Here is a 17,032-nt window from a genome sequence, read left to right on the forward strand (position 1 = left end):
AAATCAAGGCAATTTCCATAGGAACTTTCGACTGTTAATTGAAAACCTCACGCAATCTAAGGTCACCGCCTGACTTTACGATCGCCAGCAGCTGAATCTAGATCAGCAATTTGCATAATAGATCGGCAATAGTCGAATGCCATTCCAGTTATGATCTTTGATATTTGCAGTCTACTAGCAAATAGCAAGTAGCACATGTATACAAGTACCTTTCGCAGTTCTTAAAACTTATGACTCAGGCAAATGTTTCATTCATCAAGGCGTTTAGTAATGAAATATGTATCGCAAGAGCCTGCTATCTGACACGTGTGCAATCGCACCGGAATATGTCACATCCATATGCATATGGGGTGATGCAACCATAAAGTCGAACCTACCCGCTCGCAGGGTATGCAGCATTCTCACCTTGGCTAATACGAAACCGGATCTATACTAATTGAAGTGTACTGCGAGCTTATCTGATGATGTGGAAAACGATTCAATCCGAATCTGAGTTCCAAAAACAAATCACCATGTCAAAAACCTGAAATTTCAGCATTCGTACGGCTTGACAAACGCAACAAAGAGCACGGATTTGTCACTGCACTCCCCACTGCAGTTGTAATTGCAGTTGAATGCACTTTGTTTAGGCGTGGGTGAGTGTGTAATGGCAAAACCTTATTAGCCTTATGACTCCAATGTCTGATAAGGGCTCCTTACCTATGCCACGCTTTATATACGTTGATCTGTGGACTATACTTATCGCATACCTGCAACGACTGCAGGCGATAAGGTTTCTGCACAAAGCAATAAATATTTCGAAATTTTTAACAAAGCGCTCTTTATCACTTAATCTCATAAATTTTTGTTGATAAACTGCTTTCCCTGCTCGCTCTTCGTCTTAATTGACAAACCACACAAAAACAGTATTATAAAACTGATTGCAATCCAGAAAGCCAATGTGGCTGAATGATTCCCCTGATACTTCTTCGAAATTGGTCGTGAACCCAGCGACGTGGCACAGCCACACGGCATAACGACAATGAGTTTTCGGTAATATATTAGTTTTATTATAAATAACGCATAGAAGTGCTGTACTAAGCTAATATTACAATGTAGGCTTACATAAACTACCAGGCTTTGTGATCTTGTCAAGTGCAACGGCCAGCTGCCGGGCATCCCAGCAGCTGGCCGTTGCGATCGCCTGTTGAACCACCATTTTTTCCTACGCTTATGATTAACACATTTCGAAATGGATTTCCTCTTGTTTATGGTGAAGTCGAGGACTTGGGTGCGTAATAGGGCTCTTAAGAAAAATATACGCGCATCACATCGGTGAAGGGTTTTCGGCACAGCGGGCACTTCGTCACAGAGGAGGCGCACTTGGCGCAGGCCACCACATGACCGCAGGGCAGGAATGCCGTATTGTACTCGGCGCCGTAGCAGATCTTGCACAGCTTCTCCTCTGGTATGGAGGTGGAGCCGCTGCTGCTGGACGGGGGAGCCACCGCTGTCGCTTCGATGATCTTGTCGAAGATGCGTGTGGCTGCCGTGGGAGCAACGGATGGGGCAACATCCCCCGAACCGACCTCCTCCGATGGCAGTGATGTCTGCTCCTCTTCTGAAGCTTGCCTGCTGGCCACGTCCCCTCCAATTGAAGAGCTCTCCTCCTTTTCCTCGGCCGGCTCTGGTTTGGCGGCAACCGTATCGATATAGAGTTGACCCTTCATCAGCTTGACGAATCGGCACTGACTTAGCCACAGTGCGTGCTGTTCCCAGGGCTCGTCGTTGTCGTCCCAGTCCTTGAGACCACCGCCGCAACTGAAGCAGCGGACGCGATCTCCAACGCCCGTGTAGAAGAAACCCGCCTCGGCCAGCTGGTGAGGCTTCTGTTTTAGGTTCCTCGGCCACGCCTCGAAGGTGCGCAGGCGTGCCGACTCGACGGCGTACTCGGGATACTCGGGAAAATAATTTCCGCTGGCGGCTGGAGCACGACATGTCTCCGGCTGGACGTCGCCATTGGCCTGTGTGGCCGTCGACGCATGGGTGGCGACCATTACCCTCGGCTGCGGGGATGCGATTCCAGCGACACTGGCTGCCGCATTTGCTGTATTCACGCCTATCGACTGAATTAGGTGTGACATCGGTATGCGGCCTTCCGCGTAGGCATGCTCCCTCAGCTCCACCGTCGTCGTCGAGTCGTTGGCGCCGCAGATATCGAAGCTTATTGGCGGCAGGATGCGATCCAATGCCTCGCCATTGATCGGCACATTGTTGGTGGTGCGACGGCGCAGCAGTGGGCAATTGGGCGACCAACGCTGATGCTCCGGCACGGGCTGATCCTCCTGCTCCCAGCAACCGATTTCTACACCGCAGAAAAAGCATTTCACTTTGTCGCCGGCGTGTGTGAAGAACATGCCCGTCTGGGCCAGTTGGTGTTTATCCAGCCAATCCAGCGGCCAGTCGGTGAAGGTCTTTAGGCGCGCCTCCTCGCGGTTTAGATCGTTCATTATGTTATTGAATTTATTGTTTTTGAATAGCTGGGTTGCGTTCGTGTTGTTATCCACCTGATCGATTACTAGCCCAAAATTGCTGGGTCCATAAGACTGTGGAAGGTCGGCTACCACATATGCCATTTTGTGTTCTGGTAGATGTTCTCTCTTTTGGATAGCTGATTCTTAATTTCTTCTCCGGCTGCTTGCCTCTGAACTCGAAACTGAAATGAAGAACAAAGGAAACCATACGTTAATATAGGCGATAGGAGTTATCAACATGATAAGACTATGTACACCTGACTTCCCAATCCCACTCGAAGCTCCTGCTCTTGGAAGGCTCTACTCGCTCCGAGAAACCGACATTGTATGCGTTCTGCTAGCAACTGGCAGGCACAACAAATCGCAAGATTACTTTATACGACTTGAAATTCGCTATATCAAACAATTGTAATTGTAGATAATGTCAACCGTAGATAGCGCCAATGGGAAGCTTAAGCCCACTCAAAATTGTTGTATTATTATGAAACCTATAAATTTGGATGTGAATAACATACATTTTTTGCGACAACAAAACTTGTTTTGACGTATTTTCTTATCACAACTCAATTAGGGCAGAACAATGTCGTTATCTCTTGAAATTACAATTTCCATTGAAAACCATTAATTTGGGTGCATACTCTGCCAAGCAAGTATTCTACACACATTTAAAGTGCAGCTTTAATTAAATGATAACGAGTATTTCGATTAAACAGTGTTTACGTTATCGTTGCTTTTAAAATAAACTCGATCAATCACTGTTTGATTTTATTATTACCTTTCTTTTGAAAAGTACAAATATTTTCTCGGACAAAGCTTCCAGACACTTCGTCGCACTTCTACGTTTTTCAGAGTGTGTATGTACAATGCAGGGAAAACTGAAACGCAGTTCAAGAAACTGGAGATGCAGCATCAACGAACTTTAAGAGCCCTTAGATGATGGAAAACACAGCGGTTGTCCCGCTCGCACTCGAGCCAAGGGTGGTTTTTCCTTTCGGGAAAAACTCCCGAGTTGCGACCGAAAAAGTATTCGTAGTGCCATAGAGTACGCAATGTTACAACCGCTCGTTTTCGCAGTGCGCCGAATCGCAGCGAGTATTAGTATTCTAATCTCAAAACAGCACCACCGAATGGATTGCTGTGGGGTGCTAAGAGGGTGGTGTTTTATCATAGGCGAATGGGTGGCGCCAGAAAAAAAAAACACTCGATAACGATACTTGTCTGACTCACCGAGCAAACAATTTCAAAGTTAATAACAAAAAACTTGTAGTTACAAAAAGCGGCAACAAATAAATCACTGTGCTAATCGTTGGGCTGGCAGCCCACGCGGCAATTTTCAATTGCTCGTCAGTTGTTGTGTTGGCAATTATAGTAATGACAGGAAAAGCATATATGTACATGCGTTTAACTAACTGCTTTTTATTAAGTGTTTCTATTAAAAATATTAGTTTGCTTTATACAACTGTTCATTGCAAGATTGTATATCTACCGAGTCAATTTATCGGAATTTGCCAATCGATATATTTTAAATAATCGTCAAATTCGAACTAGAACAATCATTTAAAGTAGTCTTCGTCCTTGTAAAGCAAATTATGAAGGCTCGTTTAAGTTTTTTAATTAATATTACAAAGATCAAAGTAACATCATATCAATGGCCTCATGTCTCTATCTATCGACTGCTGACTGGGAACCTAAACTGTATCTGCGGTGGTCTCCTCGAAGGAGATTGTACAGCCGTTTTTCGACATTTACTCGCCTGGGCCACCAGCAAACAAACAAAAAAAAGAGCTCAGCACGACCGCTGAGTTGGGGCCCGAGTGTTCAAAGTCCAAATTTCAACCACAAACCAGCCAAACTCGCCAAACAATTGCAACGGATCGGGCGGTGAAGGCACTGGGGGCCAGAGGGCCATCGGCGGGTAAGCTGGCAGTGCCATGCACTGTGGAGCACTCCGAGCTAGCCGACTGTGAGAAAGTTTTAATGGAATGCAGTCAAACCACTCTGGCGACGGCGCACTCGGCGACTCCGGCTATGGCTCCAGCTCCAGTTCCACCGCCATGGAGCCCGACTTGCAGCATAAAGCGCAGCATATAATGCATATTGGTGGCCTGGCGGTGCAAGCGAGACGGCCATGTGGTGCAAAGACGAAACCATCAATGGGAAAAACAACTAACCACAGGGAAAACAGAGTGCAGCGCAGCGCAGCGCAAAAGCAAGAAGAAAAAAAACAGTACACATACAGTGCAGCAAAAACAAAAGCAATTGTAATTTACAAATGCTGACTTCTGGAGCTCGGGATATATGTACATATTGATGATGCTCCTAGATCGGGGGATGCTACAGATGGGGGTCTGTTTCTGTGCACAGATTGCGCATTGTTTTTGAAGTGGAGCAGCCAGCATCCAGCAGCACACAGACACGCACACGAAAAGCTTGAGATGCTGTCTGCCATCGCAATTGCAATTTGGCTACTCTTTTAGGCGGCATTGCATCTTTGCAATGCCTTGGATGCTCTAGCTTCAAAAACAAATATCGCTCAAATGTGTAAAGATAATTCCTTAAGATTTGAAGGATATTTTAGTAATATCATGGTGCATGAATTGACAATGTCTCATATGAATCCAAAGGGAAAGACTTTTAGCAAGAGTATTCGGATCTTCGGTCTTCAGTGCTGCCCCCTCATTATGGTTTGTTTTGCTTCTCTAGCCAGTACAAAGTGCAATTACAGCTGCCTCTGTCGACGTCTGTTATTTGTTATTGTGGAATGCCAAGCCCATTAACAATTGTAATGCAAACCGACTATTGGAATTTCACCGGGGCTATCAGGAAATTCCGCAAAAAGTTCAAGAGCCAGACAATTGCATTTACTCAATTATACAGGTTATTATACACTTACCAGTTTCGATCAAAATACAAAAAACTCGCTGAACTTTAAAATGGATTTTTATTTTACAAAATTATTGTGCGAATAACAAGGAACTACACTATTTATATCGAGCGATGGATAAACCGTGAGCCTTCACCCAACACCAACCGAAGACCGACTGAAGAGACAAGGCCTCCTGGGCGGCGCATGAATGGCATGGGAGCTCGATCCCAGAGACCAAAAGAAAATACCACTCGCAGCAAAGAAAATCATAATCAAAGGCCAACGTAAAAGGCTAGGCCCAGGAGGCAAGGCAAGGCAACAAACAGAAAACTCAAATAAAAAAAAAGACAAGAACAAACGAACACGAAAGACAAGAGCAAAACCAAAACCAAAACCAAACCAACGAACCTCCAATGGAATGCAGTCGGGCAACTTTTCTACAAAACTCCGCCACAGAAAATCAAACTGGAGTTGGAGTTCGGAGTTGGGTTGGAGTGGCATAGTGGTTGGAGCTGCCTTTCGAGTTTTCTGATTGGAATAAGCCCAGTCGATCCAAGCCCAGCCAAACCAAGCCAGCCCAGGCCAGGCCAGTTCATTCCGTTCCCAGTGGGTAAGTAAAGCTGGGCCCAAGTGATTGGAGTTCTGCTGTTGCTATCGTTGTAGTAAGTGAAGGTAACCGCAGAGGTCCAAAGCCGTGGAGAAGGTCTGCGTTCTGTAACTACAACTACAGGCGAGCGCAAAGTAATAGGATCGCACGGAGTGCATACATATATTCCCATATGTGTCTTAGCACCTTCCTAACATCTTTGGTTTACAAGGATACTATAAAAGGTATATATTCGCTATGACATTTAGTTTCTATTCTAGCCACATTCCAGGGATTTTGATATCAAAATGAAGTACTTTTTAAGTATAATGGTAGTACCTATTTTGTTATCAAGGAAGTCAGTAAATTTATTGCTGTCCGTAACACGCGTTATACTTTTTAACACGCGTTATACTTTTTAATTTAGATTTGATATAGAAAGAGATTAAAGATATTTTTTTTTTAAATAAAATTTACATGAATCCGGGAATGCTTAATAAAAAATACAAATTCCCTAGAAAGTCCATCTAACCAAGTACTGCTTAATACAATTCTCTACAAACTCATTTGCTCTAAAGTGTTGACCCCAGCTGTTTTCACTATACCTTGGGAGCCCCGGAGACATGAGCTCGACTGTGGGAAACTCTTTTAAACACTTTACCATTCTTTTCGTTCTTGCTGTTGTTGTTGCCATCGACAGAAAAAAACCGAGATTGGAATGCGGTGATACCAGATACGGCAGGGGCAACAGCAACAACACAGAGCTAGGGTTAAAAGAGGGGCAGCGGAGGGCGAGGTGGAAGATACCCCCCTACCACCGCTGCTGCAGCATGAGTCGTCGTCGTGCTCAGAACTCAAGAAGAGGAAGAAGATGATGCTGAAGAATCCGAAGTGGAAGAATCCGTGGAGGAGGATGATGAAGAGGGGCGCACAGCACACAGAAGGAGGATGCAGAAAAATAAATAAATGCAACACACACAACGAACATTCTTGCATGAAAGTGTGTCTGTGTATGGCTGTGTGTATGTGAGTGTGTGTGTGTGTGTGTGCGTGAGCGTGCGTGCTGTGGCCTTCCAAGAAATGCAGCTACAAAACGACCGCCGACGTCGATAATACGAGAAGAAAACGGAGATGAAACAACAACAAGAGGAACAACAACAGCGACAGCGATTCTGGGATGCTGGCCAACAAAGGGCAATATTGTAATCATAATAAATGCGCCCCGATCCGAGCTGCTAAAGAATGCATTAAGATTGTCTCGAAGCCATATAGCCCTCTCGCTCCACCAATGCCTCTCTTCTCCCTCTTCCCTATTGAACATTGATCGATTGTCCAAATAAGTAACGGCGGCTTGGTTCAAAGTACCAGAGCCGCCGACGCCGCCAGCGTTTTTCCTCGGAAAACCAAGGGAAAACTGTTCTCAAACCCGAAGAGTCAAGTCGTGTGCGAGTGAGATGGCGAAACATTTATCATCACAGCAGCATCTCTATGGGACTTGGAATGTGGGTACGATCTCATGGAAAAGTGAGATGAAGATCAGGGGAAACGAGGAGTCGGCGGACGGGATGCGGGGACCCCTCGTTAGTGGAAATAATGGCTGAAAGGTCGTTTTTCACGCGGTCCAGGCTCAAAGGTCGTGGAGGCAACGAGATGATTCAGCTTGGCGAGCATCGAGAATTCCGGGAATTCCGAATTGTAATTTTCCTCATCTTATGCCTGGTCTTGTTCGGGATTCTCTTTCAAGGGCCGCTGTGGACTGGTCCATTTCCATTCATGTGCTGATTGCCGTCGCGTCTGCTGGCGATAACAAATGGAACTCAGACGAGCAAACAATAGATTCTATTCTGCTTTTCGGGAAAATTCTACTCCCAGCATTTACGTGAGAACTGCTTGTTGTGTCTTAAGCACCTTATCTATCGTTTTATTAACGAATTGTCTCGACTCCTCCCGGAATCCGATTCGTGGGAGTGGGATTGGGATTGGGAAATGTGGGCGCAGGGACCACCATCGATGGTGTGTGGGTGCGGCGATAATGGAAATTGAAGAAGTGGTGGCCCTGCAACGTTGCCAGCGAGAAAACAGGCCACAACTTGGAATCCCTATAAGGAAACGCCAGTTTGAGCAGACGTTTTTATAGTTTCTTCGTTCGGTTAAAATAACTTTATCCCTAAAAGTATTCATAAATTTGCTTAGTATCGAAAAAGAAAGACGGCGTTTGGGGTGTTCCAATGTTTTACACTAAAGTACTCTTTCGGTTTTAAAATGGAATGATATATTGAATGGCATAACGGTTTCAATACACATGATCTTACGATTTGCTATGGTAAGCTCGGGTTCCGATAAGGGAAGTTGAGCTGTGTATAGAAGTCGGACTGTATTGAGCTGTAAACCAAAGCTCGGACTGAGCTCAAATTGAGAAACTGAGAGACTGGCGAGACTTTCTCTTTGTTCCGCGAAAAATGAACGCAAAAGTTCAAAGCAATGAAGCATAAAAAGCGGCACAGTGCGCAAAATATGAAAATAAAATAAAAACTGCACTCGGCGCAAAAAAGACAAAGTGAAAAGTGGCAACAGCTCAACGGTTTTCAGAGCTCGTCTCTGTGGCAATGGTAATGGGTATGGTTTTTCGACTCTTTTTCTCTCCATTTCTGCAGAGTGGAAAACACGCATGAGTGCACCACTTCCGCTAGCAGCGGATGTGCCAGACAAAGAAGCTAATGCTCCACAGTCCGGAATTGGTGGTACTGGCGATGGCGATACCACCACGGTGGTGGGTTGGGCCGGATTATGCCACTGAGTGTGTGCGTAAAAGAGGAAGTGCCTTACACACAGTGTAATCGTATATCGTATGGAGCAAAGTATGTGTATATACCCAGTAAACTGACGCGTCATCTGTTTATTCAAATGCACTCAAAAAAATTAAGTTACTATATACATTGCCATAAGAAATTATATTTTAAACTATTTCGCTGTTTAAGCAAATTACTCGTTCAGACATGGTTTTCAAAGTTATAAAAGGGAACTAGAAAGGTTTTTTACTTTGAACCATAACCACTATGATCTACCAATGATTTCCGTGTCGAATACAATTAAATATTATTAGAACATGATGGAGTTCTCATCTGTTGGAAGAATGACACATAAAGTGACCTTCGAATCTGCTCAAAATTGGGTAAACTGGAATATTTTGCTTGCTATAGTCATCGCTTAATTTTAAGCGTAGACGTAGACTGTGTATTGCGTAGTCCGAATTTTGGATGAATATATGTACATATAAAATTAATGGCATTGTATGGTACAATAACCGCCCCTTATTCTTCTCCATCCACATTATGCCCAATTGAGAATGTTGTTTTTAAAACAGCATTGTTGATCGAGGGGGAAGTACGGGGTGTGGAATTTTGGATGAAATCACTCGTATGCGAAAACAGGGTTACCATATGGCGGAAAGTTTCGTGTTTCCACAGCCAGAAAAGCCGTGCAAACAAGCGTGTGTCATTTTGAATTGATGTTTACGAAAGCCAAAAAAATTCACCGAATCCGCTGGGTAAACAAAAGTTTGTAATTTTGTAAATAATTTAAAGTAAATAAGACTGCGAGTATTTAGCAACTCTACGGCCGCCATGTTTTCACGAAACAATCTCTCGTCGCAGCGGTCGTCGGGTGTGAGCGAGACGGGGCGAACGAAACGGGAACACACAACAAACGGCTCGCAGCCGACGAAAAATAAATGAACGTTTTCGATTAAAAAGAAATGTTAATTTAAAACCTTTACTGATAATTTATATTTATATACTGCTGCAGTCATATATGTACTTTGTATTTATAACAAATGGGAACATAAATAACTTATACAGTTAAATCGCATGCGACAACTTTGTCGTCTGGACACTGGTATGCTTGTGTGCGCCTGTGTGTTTTTTTCCTGACACAGTGTGTGTGCGCGAGTGAACATAAAAGCAAAGCAAACAAAATATATTTTAGCTTTTGCCTTTGCCTTCTGATGTCACGTTTTCATTAAATTTTGGGGTTATTTTTTCGCTTTGGGTACACAAAATACTATGCACTACACGCTATGGAACTGGGGCTCACCTTGACGGCTTTTCTCTTTTTCTTGAAAAACTCAAGTTTCCACTGGAAAATTTCCTCTACGTTGAGATTCGACGATATGGTAATCGGGTAAATAATGCGCTTTCACAGTCACTATTGATTTTCCGTGAACAAAACGAACGGAAAAACACAATAATGTTACACTTAGACAAGCACACGTTCTCTGTTATCTTCTACGCTCTGTATTTGCATTTATTGTTGCTGCTGTGTCGCCAACAATTACAAAGCCAACTATCACAATTGAGTCCGGGTAAATACTTTTTTTTTGTACTTTATTCTAGCTTTAAATGCATAAATTTAAGTCGAGACAGCGCTCAAAACAACTGATCCATTGCGTCTTTACGAGTCGAGTTGCGATTCCGAACTGAAACGAACCAGCGAGACGAGCGCCGCCGAAGTTAGCATTGACAGCGTGTGAGAGAGACACACAACGGTGCAGCAGCAGGGTGAGTGAGCGAAAGGGAGAATTTTTAATGCAGTTCGGCCTTTCGCAGCTGTAATTTTGGAAAAAACATCGCAAAGCTGAAACTTTATTTAGTCTGCGAAGGCAGGACCAATTAACGTTGTTTCAAACCAAACAGTTAGGCTATTATTGTGCTCAAGTTTAACAAGTGAAATGGGCAACTGCAAGTGCATGGTGTTGTTGTACTACGACTAGTATTAGTACGTAAACCGTAATAGACGTACTACTATTGGCTGTGTGGCCATCTCTTTCCCACTTGCAGATGCAGCAGACAGGATCATTGATTTTTATGCTCCTGGCAGAGAGAGCGAAGAGCATGCGCCGGGCGATGGATGTGGCGCGTGTCAATGCACCGCATTTCTACCGCTCTCTCTCATCCCACGAAACGATTCCTTCCAGACGCCGCGAGAAAGAGAGAGGGAGCGCGAGAGCAGACAGCAGCTGCAGTTTTTGTGTATGCACCTCATTCCCACTCCGCCCTCACCTTTCCCCCCTCTCATTTGCGCCTTACCTGCCTCTCCTTCGGCTGAAGAGAAGCAGCTGGAAATATCCTGAAGTCGGTTATCACAAAAGGTAGATAAGAATCTTTTGGTCTAACATTTTCTGTTGTCCGACACAGATGACTTTTATACATTTTAGTCACGCTCTAAATTTATTAACTTATTAGCGACCTATGTATATTTGATTATCACAAGCAATATAAAAGAAATATTGGTTAAACTATATCTTTTCAGGTTAAGCCCAAGTTGATTGTCTTCACAGGCTATCTATAGGAAGTGTCAATCTTATCTTTCATTTTATGATAAGCTTTGTAACATCTTTAGGATTGATAGGCCCATAAAAATTTTAGTAATGTAACCGACTCAATACCAACAACAGTACATCATATACAACTCGAATAAAGCACATTTTTAATTGTGTTTTTGTGTTATTAAATGTCTTCATAGTCGTTTGAAAAGTCAGCTATTTGCTTCGGTTTTAGGTTACAGAAAATGGGTTTCCGGGGCTTGGCTCTAATATCTATATTGCACAAAGTACAAATACTGAGTAATTGTTACAGGTTATATGGTCTATGGCTGGAATTTCTATGATACATATTAATGAACACATTAAAGAAAATGATTGGTAAAGAATATTAAATGTGAAGATTCCACTAAGTATTGTTAAACTATTTTTTTAATATATGTATTTACTTAAAGTAATGTACTTAAATTTCGCAACCTTATTGGAAATTAAAACAAGAGAGAACGCTATAGTCGAGTTCACCGACTATCTGATACCCGTTACTCAGCTAGTGGAAGTGCGAAGGAGAATCTTCAACACTGACAGTTTTGTAATTCCTGAGATCTCGACGTTCATACGGACAGACGGACATGGCCAGATCGACTCGGCTACTGATCCTGATCAAGAATATATATACTTTATATGGTCGGAAACGCTTCCTTCTGCCTGTTACATACTTTTTAACGAATCTAGTATACCCTTTTACTCTACGAGTAACAATGTAATAAATATGTATATTTATTGAATTGGCGCTTTTATCTAAAAGTCGATTGAAAATGAAGAAATTTCGCTCTATTCAAAATAGCATCAGTTAGCTTTGTATGTACATGATAAGAAATGATTTGCTATGAACAGTCAGTACTTGAAATATTTTTAATCAAAGTCCTACAAGCTTTTCTAATTAAGCACCCATGACATGGAGTTTTAGATGTCCATAAAAATAAATATTTACGTTGTATTGGCAAGGGAAATGCCGACACGTTCGAGAACTGAAATACAAAAGATTGCCAAGTTTGAATCATTTACGGAAAGTACGCGGCAACAGTGCGCGACATGTGCATATGGCGTCCGCCCGCAAACGGGTTGAACTTTTCAAATTTTATAAATACACGCTGCTAAATTTACCACGAAGATGTCGCGACGCATTTGAGAAATTTGCCTATAAATGCGGAGTCTAGACGACTTTGACATGTTGCAAGGCGACACTATTGCAGGCGGTCTTTTGGTGGAAATTAAGCGAAAATGTGGCGGCTATATGAGCATTCTATTTGCGGACGGTGCCTGCGGTTTCAAAAGATCACTCCGCTGACCACACAGCGTTTGGGTCTCGAGTCGCCGGACAAGTTTGAGCTGCAAAATCCCTGGCTCAGAGCTAAACGGCCTTGCAAGGCCTTTTAAAGTTGTTGCACTCGCTTGTTGTTCTTGTTGTTGCTGCTGCTCACTGTGATTGCGATTTCGATTGCTCACCCATGCAGTTTATTTTATCCACAGTGTAATTAGCCTACAGCGGCTTATCTTACTGCCTTCACAGCTGTATTGCAAACTACTTGAGTCACTTTGTTGCTTTATGTAATAATAAAACTAACAACTTTGCGTTTGTGACTCAATTTGAGTAATCGTAACAGAGGACTTTGTGGTATCATCACTTGTTTAGTTTTTAAATATTAGAAGATATATTTAGACTTAAAAAAAATATTTATGAGCTGGCCAGAAGTATGACATAGTTGCAGGTCGTTCCCAGATTCCTCCTGTTGAGGTTCAAAAACAATATTATATAGCACACTTTTAGGTGTTTCAGTTATAGATTATAAATAACCACGTAATACAAATTACATTTTTTTCGAAAGAAAGTTGTCGTTGTTGACGTTCCACTGTATTATTCGTAATGGCTCTTGCTAGCTTCGTCTGTGCTTTTTAATTGACAGCCAAATGCAGCCAGCGGGCTAAAAACCTGTTTGCCATTTTTGCATTCTCTTCACTTGCGAGGCGATTGGCAAAAGGTGTCATACCGTCATACCGCCGAGTTGGGCACGATTCGATTAGATTGCCCGTTACCTATTACGTATAACATGTGCTGCCTGTCGGTCGGTCCCTTTTCTAGCCACCATATAATTACCCGCTCCAATCAGGGCCCAAAAAAGAAAGAAAGAAACTGGATCGACAATTGCGGACGTGTGCCGGCAGCTGCAGCAACTTCGAGTATAAACCGATCAGGGGACCGCCGAAAGCGGAGCCAGCAACATCTGCTCCTGGGGCAGGGGTCCTCATCCTTATTGTGCCCGCTTTGAGTGAAAGGATCGCGCGGCACATGACGTCGCCAGCTGCCGTCGATCCTTTGTCAGGATCCTCTGGGTATGTGGATGTGTGGAACAATCCAATAATGAACCCACCGATCTAAGGTGTCCTGCGGATCTGTTGCTGTCAAATGAATGAAGCTCAAAAGAGATATGTTCTACGATATGTATGATATATATGTATGAACAAATCCATATGTACATATGTAACCATGGCAATTCATTTTAATCCAATGATTTCGTAACTCAATTTATGGATTAGGTCAATGGAGATTTTTTTTTTTTTTTTAACGAAATTGTTTATTTGTATAATGGAGACAAGGTCATGATGGCAACAGTTAAACACGTTTCTTCGCTTGGCGAAATTATAAATAATTCAATTGTAAATAGTAGTAGTACTTCAGAAATATTTGCCACTAAATAATTTAAGAGATAAGAAATTACTTGAAGGTATTTATAATTTTTTTTTAATATTCCTTGTGTTGCGATGCGTGTGGCTTTTTAATGGTTTTCTTTCTTATTTTCGGCTTATTGAAAGCTGAAAGCCTCAAAAGTAATTGGAAAACATGAATATGCCTATTACTTTTTGATAATTCCAGGGGGACTCCAAGCAAACTTATCAGTACATTTCATTAATGTGGGTTCGGAAATGCCATAGTTTTATATACATACATAAAAGCAAAAAAGTTTAATTGTTAAAATTTGAAATATATGTATAAATAAGCACATTTTATACAAGCCTTGAAATTTGGAATTTGGTAGATTAGATCAAAGATCAGGATCAAGGAGGTTTGAGTACTGCTGTGAACAGCATTCTATTTAACTTGCTAGTGACTTCATACATTTCATGAATAAGAATCGCAATCTTTCTGTTTAACCGGGCTAGTCACCGTTACTAGGAATAGACTGGAATATGATATGCCAGTTGTTTCACAGGAACTTCTGGTTCCCTAAAGTCCAGTTCTTATCAACGGTACAGAACGAGGCGCCACAAGAAGCGGAAGTAATTATAGTGAGAAGTTGTTGTTTGCCAAGTTAAGCACAAAATGACGCAAAGCAGAATGCAGCTAGGCAAGTGGAATTTCGTATTAGTAAAATGAGTGAGGTAAGCAGCTGATGCTATTGGCGAAATCGCATCAATTATCCAAACCTACGCAGCGCTGTAAATGGAAGTGACATTGAGCGGTAATTAAAAATAGGAAAATTCTAGCTAGTAGCGTTCTACGAGTGGGTGGGTTTCGCCGCTTGGGGTGGGGTTGGTTTCATCATGAATGAAATGCGAGGCGAATGAGCTCAGCATCGGCGGAGATAAAAGGTACACTGGCACAATCTAGAATGCAATGTTAGATAATATCTACGTGCGTCATACCTGGATGTGCAGGTTTCGGGTTGGGTGGAAGCATCCAAGGGTTTATTTTCTATAGATAGTTTCCAAATCTTATATTTAATACTCTTTCGAATCTCCTTCAAAGGTAGGAGGTAACACAGAGGCCCCGCAAAACCCATAGAACGACGTAGATAAGACTGCAGCCTGACCCTATCCCGACCTCCAGATTGTTTTCGAAATCACTGGAAAATGCCAGAGAGCGGCGGGAGAGCGAGAGGGGAAGAGAGAGAGAATGGTGGGGTCCGTGTCCACTTTCCAGGGGGTGGTTATGCGAGTAAGGACATGAATGAAAAAAGGAGCGAAAGAGTGAGAAGGGGAGTCGGGCGGCGCCTATTTGTATGCAGCCTTTTTCAATTATAGTAAAGTTAACCCTTTTTAAATCGCATAGAAATCAAAAAAATCACAAGACAACTGAAACGTATAAGGAAATGACTGTGTGTGTACTTTATCTATTCTATAAAAAATTTAATCTACTTAAAAAAACAATTATTCACTTACCAGAGACATTTTAAGCAGTGATAACGTATCAATTTATCATTTGCTTTTCCCCTATTTTTTGGCTCTGAGACGTAAAGTGTTTAAGTTACGATAAGATTAAAAGAGCGCTTTGAAATAAGCTAGTTTTGCTATAAAATGTACTTCACTCGATGTGCACGCGACCGGTGGGTTTGAGTGCCTTGCAGCGACTACGCCAAAACTATGCGACTATATAGCCTACTTTCCTATAGGTATTTGTTTTGTCGGTTTTGCGTTCTCATTTGTTTTGTTTTGCTTGGTTTTCTGGAGAGGGAGAGGGTTCTGGCGGGGAAAAGAGAGAAAACTAGCGGGGCGGAACGGCCGAAATAGTTTTTCGCCGCCCAAGCGATGCGCAATTATTTTAGGGGGTGGGTTGTCCGCTCTCTTGATCGCTATTTTCAGCTCTCTATCTTAAAAGCTGCGCTGTTTTTTTTAACTTTTTGTGGGAAATAGAAACTATTTTGAAAGCTTTTTATATTTCTCAATATTTAAAATTTCAAAAAAACAATTGTAAGCAAGTGCATGCTGCCCTGGTTTGAAATAAATTCTGAATGGGGTCACACCGTTTAAGGTACTTGGCTAACTGCTATATCGATAGGCGGACGGCCGATATCGATACTTTGCCGCAGTTGGTTAAAGTCTATGGTAAACCAATAGCGAAGTTTTCAACCACTGTTTATCGAATAAACCGGCTTAGAAATCGGGATGGAAATTTTGAATTACAAGACCTGTTAAAATAATGAGCAAAAGATGTAAAATACAACAGAGGTCTGTACAGGCTGCTACTGTAACAGCGCCAAAACAGAGTTCATTTCGATTCATCGGAATGAGCGGCTAACTGACATTTCTTCTTCTTGAGTTAACCTTGAGATCCCAATAAAAGTCAAAAGCTGAGCCTAATTTGCTAATTTTCTTCCCCTCCCTTTTTGTTGTTAACAAGATAAATTAATTTAAAATAATATAGGTCCTTGTTTGTTGTTTCGGTTTACATTTTTTAAAATAACATATTTTTAACAACTGGTTAGAAATATTTATTTTTAAAACTTAATCTCAACTTGTTCTTCGTCTGTCGTGGACTGAGCATTTAAAATCTCAGATTTTTGTCGAAGAACAGCGATATCTGTTCATAGTTTGGAATACAAAGGTATTATTGGTGTTTTGTTCTTTAAATTAGCCGCAAAACAACCTTTCTTGACGCTGAAAGTCTTCTTCTGTTCCTGACTATTTCTATATTCACGGTGTCTATCTATTTAGTTATGTTGTCCACTAAAAAACTCTAGCTCTTTAAAATATCAAATAGTTGGCTAAATAAACATCAAAAATCTATCGCTTCTACATACTTGTTTAGTCGATCCCTATTCAAAAGCAGTCTATAACGTATCTTGTGTCACATCTTCCACGACTTCTTTAAATAAAGAATTAAATAAATTGTTAGGAAGTAAAACAGAATTCGCACATCATTAAAAATATCGCCTTCTGTTAGTCAAAACAACGCTGAAAATTTTTTAAAGTTA

General features: G+C 42.0%; 1 protein-coding gene and 1 long non-coding RNA gene across 4 annotated transcripts; one reads left to right on the forward strand and one right to left on the reverse strand.

Annotated features, from left to right (window-relative positions):
* Nucleotides 1–1,148: 1,148 nt before the first annotated feature.
* Nucleotides 1,149–15,681, reverse strand: LOC122615640 (death-associated inhibitor of apoptosis 1). Of its 3 annotated transcripts, none has more exons than XM_043790661.1 (2): nt 15,501–15,681; nt 1,149–2,695 (listed from the first exon to the last, which is right to left on the reverse strand). In XM_043790661.1, exon 2 carries the CDS (start codon nt 2,613–2,615, stop codon nt 1,287–1,289), a length of 1,329 nt encoding a protein of 442 aa, XP_043646596.1. In that variant the 5' UTR covers nt 2,616–2,695; nt 15,501–15,681; the 3' UTR covers nt 1,149–1,286. The 3 variants fall into 3 exon arrangements, with proteins under 3 accessions (XP_043646596.1, XP_043646595.1, XP_043646597.1); XM_043790660.1 differs by lacking the exon at nt 15,501–15,681 and adding an exon at nt 10,058–10,428; XM_043790662.1 differs by lacking the exon at nt 15,501–15,681 and adding an exon at nt 2,769–2,831.
* On the forward strand, nt 10,384–11,606 carry LOC122615641. Its single transcript, XR_006325864.1, has 3 exons — nt 10,384–10,521; nt 10,801–11,111; nt 11,273–11,606. It is a non-coding gene; the product is annotated as an uncharacterized LOC122615641 (long non-coding RNA).
* Nucleotides 15,682–17,032: the final 1,351 nt, after the last annotated feature.

This window comes from Drosophila teissieri, chromosome 3L (assembly GCF_016746235.2).
Source record: "Drosophila teissieri strain GT53w chromosome 3L, Prin_Dtei_1.1, whole genome shotgun sequence".
Classification (NCBI taxonomy): domain Eukaryota; kingdom Metazoa; phylum Arthropoda; class Insecta; order Diptera; family Drosophilidae; genus Drosophila; species Drosophila teissieri.